This window comes from Gracilinanus agilis, chromosome 5, assembly GCF_016433145.1.
Source record: "Gracilinanus agilis isolate LMUSP501 chromosome 5, AgileGrace, whole genome shotgun sequence".
Taxonomy (NCBI): Eukaryota; Metazoa; Chordata; class Mammalia; order Didelphimorphia; family Didelphidae; genus Gracilinanus; species Gracilinanus agilis.
Genome location: NC_058134.1, coordinates 121,536,864 through 121,549,252, shown reverse-complemented (window position 1 = coordinate 121,549,252; position 12,389 = coordinate 121,536,864). Strand labels below are relative to the sequence as shown.

The 12,389-nt window shown below is 42.8% G+C and overlaps 2 protein-coding genes across 2 annotated transcripts in view; one reads left to right on the top strand and one right to left on the bottom strand.

Moving 5' to 3' along the window:
* MEST overlaps nt 1-8,971 on the top strand; it is a 30,459-nt gene extending 21,488 nt beyond the window's left edge. The window contains exons 7-12 of the mRNA XM_044679926.1: nt 547-587; nt 3,185-3,255; nt 3,639-3,740; nt 5,878-5,954; nt 6,900-6,963; nt 7,636-8,971. Of these exons, the coding sequence (XP_044535861.1) occupies nt 547-587; nt 3,185-3,255; nt 3,639-3,740; nt 5,878-5,954; nt 6,900-6,963; nt 7,636-7,753 (473 nt within the window). The 3' untranslated portion in view covers nt 7,754-8,971. The remainder of the gene's footprint in view (nt 1-546; nt 588-3,184; nt 3,256-3,638; nt 3,741-5,877; nt 5,955-6,899; nt 6,964-7,635) is intronic.
* A 204-nt stretch (nt 8,972-9,175) lies between these two features.
* The window catches only part of COPG2 (COPI coat complex subunit gamma 2), a 46,014-nt gene continuing 42,800 nt past the window's right edge, over nt 9,176-12,389 (bottom strand). Inside the window, exons 21-24 of the mRNA XM_044679925.1 lie at nt 11,880-11,977; nt 10,586-10,724; nt 10,243-10,341; nt 9,176-9,395 (exon numbers count right to left, since the gene is read on the bottom strand). Coding sequence (XP_044535860.1) covers nt 9,265-9,395; nt 10,243-10,341; nt 10,586-10,724; nt 11,880-11,977 — 467 coding nt within the window. The 3' untranslated portion in view covers nt 9,176-9,264. The remainder of the gene's footprint in view (nt 9,396-10,242; nt 10,342-10,585; nt 10,725-11,879; nt 11,978-12,389) is intronic.

The following is a 12,389-nucleotide window of genomic DNA, read 5'->3' as shown; positions in this document are numbered from 1 at the left end:
CAGCATCTTTAGCCCAGCCCCTCCTCACCTTGTTTGCAACTGAAATGGTAATGGAGGAGTTTGCCTACTACTTGCCATACACGGAGAAGGGCTTGACAAATAGCTCATTTTGTCCTCACGACAACTCTGGGTTATGGCTATTATCCCTATTTTATAAATGGCTAAATGACTTGTCACTCAGCTAGTAGGGGGGTCTGGGGCTGGATTTGAACTTTTCTACAAATTCTACTTTCCTACTTTTTAAAACCCTCACCTTCTGTCTCGGAATTGATACTGTGTATTGGCTCCAAGGTAGAAGAGTGGTAAGAGTAGGTAAGGGGGGTCAAGTGACTTGCCCAGGGTCACCCAGCTGGGAAGTGTCCGAGGTCATATTCAAAGAGCCTGGCTCTCCATCCACTGAGCCACCCAGCTGACCCTGTTTTTTGATTGCATTTCCCTTTGAAATGCACTCCCAAGAAGTGGAGCCTTGGGAGAAGTGGGTGTGAGGTAGAGAGTGAGCCTCATGGCCTGGGAGTAACTAAGGTAAGTTTTCTGCCTCTCTTACAGGTATCTTTCCTGAGACTCACCACCCCACCTTACTCCAGAAGGTTGGCCTGTCCACTGGGTGAATCTTTGGCGGGAGACTCTGTTTGTGCAGAGTGCAGCCTTGGGGGGGCCCTTTGTCAAGGCCTGGTGCCTCCCTGAGGATGGATGGGCAACTTCCATAAAGCTCCACTTTCACCTTAGACATGAACATGACACAAGCTGTATTCCATTCCCTTTCCTTTCTTCCTTTTCTCCTGGAAAGGGAGTGTAGGAGACCCAACGTCCCCTGTGGGGGGGGTGCCTTTTGTTTTTTTAACATCAACATTTTATTTGAGCATTTCTGGGCCAGTACTAGTATTCTATATAAGGGCAAGAGCATAGGAAAATTTAAAAGACAAATGAAATTCAAAAAGAACAGAGCTTGTAAATGATTGTACCTGCCTTTCAGCTTCTCCCTGATTCTTACCCCTAAGGGGCCCCTCTTGACAGAAAAGAAGTGCTCCCCTTCCAAGGTTTTGTCAGCCCTTCTTGACCTTTCCTGTCTGTGTGGCATGAATTGGTTGCTGTTCCTTTTTAAGTCAGGAGTTCTTAGCTTGAGGCCTGGAAACGTGTATAGTTTAATATTTTGGAAGCTGAGATGGAGGGAGGACCTTTGGTTTTTGGGTCATCCCCCGCAGCTTGTGCATTTAAAAACCTGATTCTGCTGAAGGACTCTGTGAGCCAAACAAGGTTTGGAAGGCCTCCTTTAAGGGGAGTTGGTGTCTCTTTTGTACATCCTCTAAGTCTTTTCCTATTTGAGTTCTCCAGCATCACTTCTTAGGATGGAGCATTACAGGCCATGCCACAAGCCCTACCCGTACCCCCAGAAGCTGCCATTTTGCTCGTAGCCTCCCCATTCACTCGGAGATGAGAGGCAGGTATGGGCATGTCTCAGGCCCTTGACGCCTCTCCAAATGTGAGCCGGCTGCACATGGCCCTAGAGTCAGTCCCCCCTTTCTCCACGGGGGCTCCCCTCACATTCTACAGAATAAGCCCAGAAGTGCTACTTCTGCCTAGGCCGGGAGAGTCCTGATGGCCCTCACTGGCCTTTCTGGTGTGTCTGGTCTTCTAGGAGGGCCCGAGGGGTTGGGCCTCCCCATAAGTCATCCTCTTATATTGCATCTACCACATAGGGTGATGCCCTTTGGAGAGTGGTTTTCCTGCCAATGCAGCTTTACTAGTTCTTCCAGCACCCCGTTGAGACATTCAGCCGGACTCTTTCCTGATGGGCAGCTCTGGGGTGTGAAGGATGACATTTATATTTTGTTGTTTCCATGGCATCCACCTTAGTTCCAGTTGTTCCCTGAGATTTCCTTCTTTAAAGACTCCCCTCCCCCCTTTCCAGCTATATTTGTGTAAAGAAACTGTAATAATAGCTATCTTTTTCATAGTGCTTTAAAGTTTGCAAAGCACATTTGTTTATGTTCTCCATTCTCCCAATGACCTTGGGAAGTAAGGGCTATTAATATCCTCATTTTATAGATGGAGTAATTGAGGCAGATGGGGAAGTGACTTACCCAGAGTCACACAGCTATTAAGTATCTGAGGAAGATTTTAAATTCAGGCCCTCCTGACTCTCAAGTCCAGCTCTCTTATTTGCTGTGACACCCAGCTAGACTATTTTATGGGGGAGTTTGGGGATAACTTTCACTCTGCTCCCTTTTCACCTTAGGAGCTATCTTTGGGGCCTAGCCTCTCACATGGGATTATTTCCTTAGTCATAGACCATGATTGGCTTAGCCATTCCCTAATTCTTGGGCACTTGGATCCTCTCTCATTCTTCTGCTCTAAGAGTGCTGCCTGAATGTGCCTGTGCCCCAGGTACCCTTTCCCCTCCTTTGCAGCAGTACCTACGGGCTATCGTATCAGAAACAGGACCACTTGGTCAGAGTATGTACATTTTTGTAACTGAATACGTAATTTCATATTGATTTCTAAGAGTTGGACCAGTTTGCCATGGCAGCTGTGGCGTAATGGGCCTATTTTGATCCACGATGCCCTTGTATTGAATGGTGGCCCGTTTGTCCTCTTTGCCAATTGGATGGGTGCCAGGCAGAACCTCAGAGTTGTTTTAATGTCTATTTTGCACGTGGTTCATTTATCTTTCTCCTCTTGAGAATGGCTGGTTTAGCTCCTTTGACCATTTAAGACAAGTAGATTTTTGTTTCTGGATACATCTGTCGAGGAATGCCTGTGAGAAAATCCTCTGTACCTGAGCTCGCCGGGCTGCTTATCCAAGCTCGAGGCGGGCTTTCAGCGTCTGGGGCCGAGTCGGAGAGCAGGGCTTCTTGAACTGGGCTCCATGGATACACTTCAGTGTGGTGAAGTTCGGATGGGGAAAAATCATCTTCGTCTCTTTATAATGGGTTTCCTTTGTGATATGGTAACACCATGATTCTGTGAGGAGGCTTCTGGGCTTCATTAGACTGCCATGACTCCTACAAGGTGAAGAACCCCTGCCCTAGAGGGAATTAGAAATAGGCTATTATGGAAGGAGGGAAAGAAATGCCATCTTCCAGACACAAAGATTCTGCTCATCCTAGGCAAGGAAGCCCCCATTCTCTGATCAAAACATCTCTTCTGGTGATTTAATTTCCATTGTTTGTTTTTTTACCTATAGCTGCTCAAAGATGGAGGCCTGATATCTCCCATCCTCACCCGCCTGATGAATTTCTTCTTCTTTGCTAAGGGGTGAGTGTCTGAGTTCTGTGGCTACTCCTTGGGAAGTAATAGTCCTAAGTTATGGCCAGCCCTGAGCTTGGTCCGAATCCTAGGCCTGGGAACTCATCCTCTGGGGCTGGAAGAACAGGCCTAGTTCCTTCTCCCTTCCCTGCCTTGGTGGCTCTTACTTACCAAGAGCCCTGACCTCCCCGCTGCTGTTGGAGTGTTTTGCATGTACAGAAGGATAAAGATGCCCAACGTCTTTCCTTCCTCCCCAACACAGGCACCCAAAGCAGTAATTAGGTAGAGCTTATAGAGCACCTACCCATTTTACCTGTGTTCTGGTCTTAGCACTTCTACTGGGAAGAAAGTTCCACTCACACCTACCTACTCTGTTTTTTGGAATCTTTCAGCCTCACTGTGGTCTTTGGGCCATACACAAGGCCCTCAGAAGCTGAGATGTGGGATATGTGGGCTGGGATTCGAACTAATGATGGCAACCTGGTCATCGACAGGTAAAAGATGCTCCATTATTGCCTTAGCAATATTTCCTTCTTAAAGGAAAAATGGCTCCTGCCCTTCTCCCCCCAGGCCCTCATGGCCGGTATTCTGTCCTACGAGGAAGATGGATGAAGAGAAATGGATAGTTGGAAAATCTTGAATCCCTAAAACCACATTGCCCAAACTTCCTTTCTGTATTACCCACAATTCCTTTTCCTGTTTACGTGCATCTTTTGTGTGATCATATACAAGAGGTAATGTCCCTCTAGCTCTCTCTTCCACGTGAAGTGAGAGGGGAACGTTCCCTGTATTCTCTAGCCTCTCTAGTTAAATATTAATATTATACTTTGGAGATATTGAATATTAATTTTAAAATCTACAGAAGCCAGAATTGTTGTTTTGGTTTTATATCCATTTGAGAAGCTGCTAGAGGAGAAGAGAGAAAATGAGAGCCGACCAGATCGTGTTCTGAGGCTCAGGCGGCCAAAAGAGCTCAGCAAAGCGACTGCAGATTTCTATCTCAGTTTGGTCTGTGACTTCCCTTGGAACGCTCAGCAAAGCCTTCTGCTTCTCTGAGCCTTGCTAATATTAACCATTTAAAGATGTTTTTATGGCCTTGAGAAGAACTCGCTGTCTCTACGTCACTTCAGAAGGCCCAGAGGCCCCATATGCCTAGATACTCATGCATTTGGCAGTTTTCAGAGAGGATGCTGATGATGGTAAATTCCAAGCCAAGGCTACCTTTCTGCTGACTAGGTCTGTGTGGCCTGCCTCCATCTTGTCTTGCTGACTCCACGTTCTAAATGGTGTCTGTGTTGGAAATGACAAATTGAAAGGCATTTTCCATGTGGAATTTGACAATTTAATGTGAGAAAGTAAAAGGTTTTTCATAGTGGGAAAAAGATAGGAAGTATTAGTACTAGAAATGAGCTTCTGGGTTCTAGTCTAAGATGTGACTCTCTCTTTTGGTATTATTGGAGAGGTTTCTTTTCCCTGTTTTTGAGATATCAGCTGAATCGTGCAGAGGAGGTTCTGCTCCTAATCGGATGGAAGAAGAATTTTGGGTTGGCTGGGGCTGTGAAGATCATGTAGTACAACTCCCTTCAGTTAATATCTAGTTGTCCTAAACGTCTGTGATTCTAAATGAACATGGGAATGGATGACCTCTCTCTGTGAGCTCCTATTGACCCATGTGAGAAAAGTGGGAAGAATCTGTTTTCCCAAGAGCCCAGCAGGAGGCAGCCAGCAGGAGGCAGCCAGCCCGCCTCTCACTGCAATCTCTAATGAATCGCGCAGCCATCCCTCATATTTATATTGTCAAGCTCATTCAAATCCATGTAGTAAGTTATTGCCTTGAAATACTCCTGTTGGGGGAGAGCACGTTTGTGGTAGGAGAGTAAAGGCTGGTTCTTGCCCAAAGAATTGCAGCTCAGACCCTTTCATCAGAAAGCATGAATGTGTTTATTCCAAGATGTTAAGAGAGTGGGGCCACGGGGGCGGATGTAGCCAGGCCCATGAAATGGCCCAGCCTGGCTGGAATTATAGCGCTCCCAGGCCATTCGGGGTTCTAGACTTTATCCAGAGTCTGGGGATTCCTCCCTCCTGTTATTCCTCCCATGGGTGGTCTAGGCTGAAGACTCTGAGAAGGGGTGAAGGAGAAGAAGGAGGCACACCCAGGCATGGTGGGCCAAAGATCCCCATTTGCCCTTGGGGGATGCTCCCTCTTGGTGGTTTGGGAGTTTTGAGAGTCCTTTCTTAGCCTTGCAGATTCTTACCAAAGTGGATAAAGTCCTAACATCCTTCAAGTTAGCTTGGGTGTGCCCCACTTCCTTGAGGCTTGGAATGCCGAGCAAACCCTTATCACCTGGGAGGAAGGGCACAGGGTTGGCAATATCTGCTTACTAGTAAAAAGCATAAAATCTCAAAGCACTATTTACAAAAGGATTTCAAAACACTATTATTTTTCACAATCACATCACTCCCAGAGCCAATTAATTTTGACATGTCTAAGGGACTGTTTGGTTCTGGAGTTTAACAGGAATGGATAAAGCAGTGCCAACTTGCCCTGTAATAGAATGAAAGGGAGCCTTGCAGTCTCACCAGAGTGGCTTTCCTTGGCTCCCAGCCTCTCTCACTAATCTGTCCTTGAAGTCTCTTACAGTACATCAACCAGAGGAAGAAGCATCGAGATCGCTGGGTGGGGGCTCTTGCCTCCATGGCTGTTCCCCGTGAGTATTCCCTCATTGCCTCTTTGTTCAACTTTAGCTCTTAAGTTGGCTTCCTAACTGTGGGGAAATGAGAAAGGTCTCTAGTGTCAAAATGAGATCATAATCTGTGCCACCCCAATACCAGGGGACTCCTTCCCATCATTGGGACAAATAGATTATAGCATAGAAAAGATGGCAGTAGTGAAGTGCTGTTATGTATGGGATGAGGAAACCAAGTGGACAAGTCTTTCTGGGGTGCATCATTCCAGAGATGCAGCACTATTGATTGCTGATAATTAGGGTTAGTAGGGTGTGCTTGGGCTTTGTCATACCTCAGTAGCTGAACCCTCATATGTGCTGACTCACCTAATTTGTGTGAACTAGGAACAAATCTCAATTTTCTGTTTGTATCCCCAGGGTTAGCACAGTGCTTGGCACAAATAATTGCTTAGTAAATACTTTTTTATTCACTCATTAGGGATACCATTAAAGGCTGTTACTCTAAGTAGCATTCAAAATATGCAGGCTTAAGGATTAGTCTCTCTGGCTACATATATAATATCTACAGGGAGTTCTTTCTTTTTTTAAAACCCTCACCTTCCACCTTAGAATCAATACTGTAATTGGTTCCAAGGCAGAAGTGGTAAGGGCTAGGTTAATGGGGGTTAAAAGACTTGCCCAGGGTCACACAACCAGGAAGTGTCTGAGGCCAAGTTTGAACTTGGGACCTCCCATCTCTAGGCCTGGCTTTCCGTCCACTGAGCCACCTAGCTGCCCCCAAGTTATTTCTTGTCCATAGGTATAGGATAGACCACTGGAGGGAAGAAAGATGGCTAGAAGCTTCCTGTAACCTATTTAATTATAAGGAATTTTTTGGGGGGAGAAAACTTCATTCTGGTTTAGATTTTGGGTAGAGGATCAAGAGAGAATGCCATCACCATTAACTCTTTACCTACTCTTTTTCAGTTCATTTCATCTATGGGCCATTAGATCCAGTGAATCCTCATCCAGAATTTATGAATCTTTATAGGTGAGTTGCTCTTGGGGATGGCTATGTGCCAGCCAGGCTCAGGTGCAAAGAGACCAAATGCTGATGTTCCGTCAGACAAGTTCTGGGCTCACTGGTGATTCATGAAGGAGGAGAGGTGAAGTTAGATTTTTAAATAGAGAGAAAATTTCCTTCCTATGTAAATCCAATGGTGTTTGGAAAAATCAAAGAGACATTTCTTGGCTGATTATGGTCTGTATCAACACTTCTTGCTCAGTTAGAAGAACTAGCAGTGTTTGCTGTGGAATGTTGGCAGGTAGAGTTGGTTTGTAGCCAGAGGGAAACATGCTAGGAACTTGAGCCTCTCAAGCTGCAAGGAGAAACCGAGGATAGCTTTCCTCATATTAATGTTTTCCCTCTCTAATCATCTGGAGTGGGTGGGACTGTCTTATGACTTGGGTCAGGCTAGTTATAAGAAAACAATGTAGTTGTGATCAGATCAAGTTGCAAGATTTAAAGCAAGAATTCTTTTATTCAAGACATAATTGATGTCTTAATCTCATTCCTACTGAAAGTTATCCTATTTTGAAAAAATGGGTTTTGTTTCTACTTGGAAATTTGTTGTAGGTTTAAATTTTTTTTTTTTTAAGCTTATGCTTATGGGGCCATCTAAGTCCAGCTTGAATACTTCACCTCTACGTTCTTTTCCAATAGGAAAATGTTACCCCAGTCCACAGTGTCAATTCTGGATGACCACATTAGCCACTATCCACAGCTAGAGGATCCTATGGGTTTTCTGAATGCATATTTGAACTTCATCAACTCTTTCTGAGGGATGAAGAGTTGTTTCCTTGCTCTATTTCCTTCTAATCATGGTTTCAAGTTAGGAACTGATGCTCCAAAGACATCATAGGATCATGAAAGCCATTCTGTTTGTCACTAAATAGTACCCCCATTAACTTCATGAGCTTCAATGAATTTTGTTCCAACCGTCCCATCTTCTTCCTGAAGTATTTTCCAGGCTGACAGTCAGTCAAATGTATGGACTTGGCCATATCTTCTTGGGTTAGAAATTCTACCTGACCATCTCGCATCATTCAAGCAGGAAGCCAGCAACATTCTTTTTTACAAAAGTTTTAAATGTGATGGACTCTTGGAATTTGAAGATGCCAGTTTCTAGTCCAATCCCAATCATAGAATCATGCAATAAGAGAAGTGGGGTAACTTTCAAAAGCCTCCCAACTGGGCTCGAAAGGCAAACATATGCTTGCATGTTCTATAACCAACATGTAGCATCATGGTAGGCCAGATCCTGTGTTTTGAGATGACTTTGGATTACTTTTGCCATTTCGTGTAACGTCTTGTAGAAGTATAATTACATCTGAAATAACGCAGTATTAAGTGTATCTTACTCTAAGACCAATTATGTTTCACCTAAAAATGTAAGTATTTTTTTATAAAGACACTAAATCAGCAGGTATATACTGTGGTTGAGTAATAGAGGTAATGAATTATTAAACATTAATTTTTGTACAAGTTGAATTAAATTCAAACTGTTTTCAAAGTTACCTAAAATTTTGAGGCATGAAAGATCAATAATGTCTGTCAAGAGATTACTTAGATTGGCTGATATGAAGGCAAGAAGTCTATACCTCAGTGTTTAGAAGGATACCACAAATGGTGGAATGTGTCCTTGTCCTGCAACAGGAGGGCAGAGGATTGTCACATAAGCCAATCTGCTCTTTTGAAATTCCTTTTATGAAGATTGCTCAACTTCCCACAGGGCTGGCTCAAGTGGGCCTTCTCTTTTAGCTTAATTCTTTCTGTGTTGAACAAAGGATTTGTATAAGTAAGATTCTGAAAGGCCTTTAAGCAAATGGTGCTGAAATTCCATGCTTTGTTAGCTACAACTGCAGTGTCTCAGTGAAGCAGGAATATTCATTATTTTAAAAGTCTTTTTTTATTAGTAACTTCAAGTATAACAAATTTCAAAACTTGAAACTGGAATAATTGTTTATTTTCTATTAATAAAAATGAATTTTGACAAAAAGTGGACTCTGGATTCCTCTCCTCTCCTCTCCTCCCCTTCACCGTAACAGCTTCCACCCACCTGTTGGGATATACAAGTTCTCAACTCAGCCAGGTGCTTTTGGACACAATAAGTTAGAGAAAGGAATGTAAAGAAGTTGAGCACAGTTGGAATAAAAACAACGTGCATAAGGACAGACACAAGAACAGACATCCGCTTGGTAGATCTGGCTAGACATTTTTACTTTTCCAAAACCATGAAAAAAGCCAACTGACTGAAGGGGTGATGTATCATTATCCAGCTCAGGTAAAAATTTATCCAACTGAAGCTAAGATGACATCAACAGGTGTTTCCTCTTTGCTTCTCACAGTCACCTGCATGGTCACTCCATCTCCTAAGGCCAATCTAGACCTCACCAATAAATCATAGCCACCTCTGTACACACCTGGACAAGAAAAGTAAGGAAAACCACATGAGGTAATCAGAACAAGCCAACCTCCTTTGTAGGAAAGACAAAACATACTTCTTTAACATTTTTCCTTATTTAAATATACAAAATATAAATATCTCCATATTTATAGTACAAATATTACCTACATAGACTGGATGATTTTTAAGGGCCCTTTAAGTTCTAAATTCTGTGATCAAAAACAGTTAATCTGATAAACATGCTCATAGAACTATAGCCAGGATTGTTAGAATAAAGTCAATTTAAATTTCCTTGGCCAAATAACATTTGGGCAGACTTACTGATTTCTGGGAACAGGGTCATTTAAGTAACAGTCGATTTGGCTTCAAATTTTAACTCATGTTATGAAGTGGACTGCATGCTGGTTAATATGAAAAATTTAGATGACACAACTTAGTCTAGTTCAAGGGATGACATACATAAAAGTTATATTTTTGTTGATGTTCAGACATTTCATTTGTATCTCTATGATCTCTTTTGGGCAAAGATATTGGAATGGTTTGCCATTTCCTTTGTCCAGCTTATCTTGCAGATGAGGAAACTGAGGCAAACAGGACTAAGTGACTTGTCCAGGATCACACAGTAAGTGTCTGAGGCCAGATGTGAACTCAGGAAGATGTCGTCTTCCTGACTTTACACCTGGAACTTTATTTACTGTGCCTTGATGCTCCTGTGAGCTACATAATAAAAGCATGAGAAGTGCTAACAATACGATTTGCAGTCTGAGTGGGGAAGAGTATGGAGAAGATGGCTTTTGAATTTGGTTTAAAATATTATGGTCAAGTAAGAATCAATAGATGGAAAAAAGAATGAGAGCTCTTACCTGACAAATAGAGTGTGTGGGAATTTTTGTTTTCAGGTACTTTGTCTGACCTCTCACATGGCTGCATGCCCAGAAATGTAACGATGTTGTTAACAGCTTCTGTTTTTGGGATATGTAAAGGAAAGTATTAGAAATGTTATATTTAGATAACTACTTCCTCATGGAATTTGCTCTACTAGAGATATACTGAAAATAAGGTTAACTAAATTGGAGAGAAAAATAGCATGGTTACACAGTGACTAACAATATTTTTCAGACCCACAAGGGCTGGTAGTGAAATGCTATGTCATCAGCTGGGTATGATAGAGCCTGAGCTCTCACTAAAGAGAAAGGCTAGTCTCACCTTCAAGGGTTTTGGTAGTGCTGAGGGCAAAAGTCTCTTCCTTTTCAAAGTTGTCTCCAACCTCCTCCCAGGCTACAGCAAAGTTGGGCTTGAGCACCTTTTGGATGTGATCAGACATAGACACCTCCAGATCTTCCAGCTAATGGTCAAATAAGATTGGTGTCAGTGCACAAAACAGATATTAACCTACTCCATTCCAAATTCTCTATTTACCAGGAACTTACTACGTAATGATAGCACCATTTCTACTGTACACAGTAAAACAATCATCTATGGGTGATGGCAAAGAAAAACTGGCAGGACATCATAGTTCTCTCCCAGTAGGAAGGAACCTAAGAAGCAGTCTACTTCAACCCACACCTGAACAAAGAATCTGTCTTCCAGCACCCAACAAACATTAAACATGTAGTGTGTAAAGCAAGACAAAAACAATTTCTATCTCATGTCCATAAGTGCATTACAAGAAAAATAAGGAAGATAGCACTAATAAACTCAGCAGAGAAGAGCAGATAATATGTAGCCCAGACCTGAAGTCCTCTAATAAGGTGGGGAGCAGCCACTACCTCCTGTGACATCCCATTCCAGCTGGCTACATTGGATGGCTCTGTCAGGAAGTTTCTTCTCATACCAAACCCAAATCTGCCTCCCCAGAATTTCTCTCCTTTCCCCTAGTGCCTCTTCATTTTCAGTCTGCCCTTTGGGTAGTGAACAACAAATCTAATCCCTTCTCCACATGATTTATGATTTCATCTGTGTGTGTACTCTTTCTATCGATAAAGACTGCAATCCATCCATGCTCTCTTCTCCTGTATAATTATTTGCTGTGATAAATTAATTAGCGTAAATAGCTTTCAGATATCTGGAGGCATTTATCATGCCCCTCTCCTTCTCAAGTCTTCTCCATGCTGAAACATCCCCATTTCCTTCACTGATCCTGATAGACAGGTTTCCAGGTTCTTTACCATCCAGGTCGCTCCCTTGATGATCCCCCCAGCTTGTCAACAGCTCTTCTACTCTGTGGTACCATGAACTGAATGAAGTATTCCAGATATAGTCTTGATCAGGGCAGGGACATTAGGACTATCACCTCCCTTGTCCTGGGCATCATGTTACATAGGGTCATACTAGTTTTATGGGTAGCAATGTTTCTCAATAACATTGACTATGCAGCATATTAAGATGTGGACCATTTCCCTCTATTCTAGTACAAATTAGCCACCCCTGCACAGTGTCATTTTTAGGTATTGTTAACAAAAGTAAAATACAAAAGGCCAAGAGTTCCAAAGAAACTCACCACATACTCATCATCATATCCATCCTCATCTGGAATACCAGTGTTAGGGTCACAGTCCCGAACTGTAAACTTCATCGTGCAGCTAAAAGTGCAAGCAACTAGGGATGAGAGAAAAGAAAAGCAAGCTTGTCTGGGTCAAGGGTCAGTATCAGGATCTTAATGTTGTATCATTAACTTATTCTGCACTATACTGTGCCCCAGAGAGCAGGTTAAATTGCACTCTGTTCTCCCAGATGGAGATTCTGAAGGTGGTCTGCAGGCTAGTCAGAAATATGTCACAGAACAAAGGAATGAAAATGTTCATTTGCCACTAAAGATCTGAATCTACATTCAGAAGCACATGTGTGGACAAATCACAGTAAAGCAGATGTCACAATAATGGCATATAAAGCAAGCCAGGCTGAAGCCCACAGATGTTCAAAGATTGTGAAAAGGACCACCGTTAAGTTCCATATAGTAGGACTCAAACCCTACACCAAATCCCTCTCTTAATAGCTTCATAACAAGGTT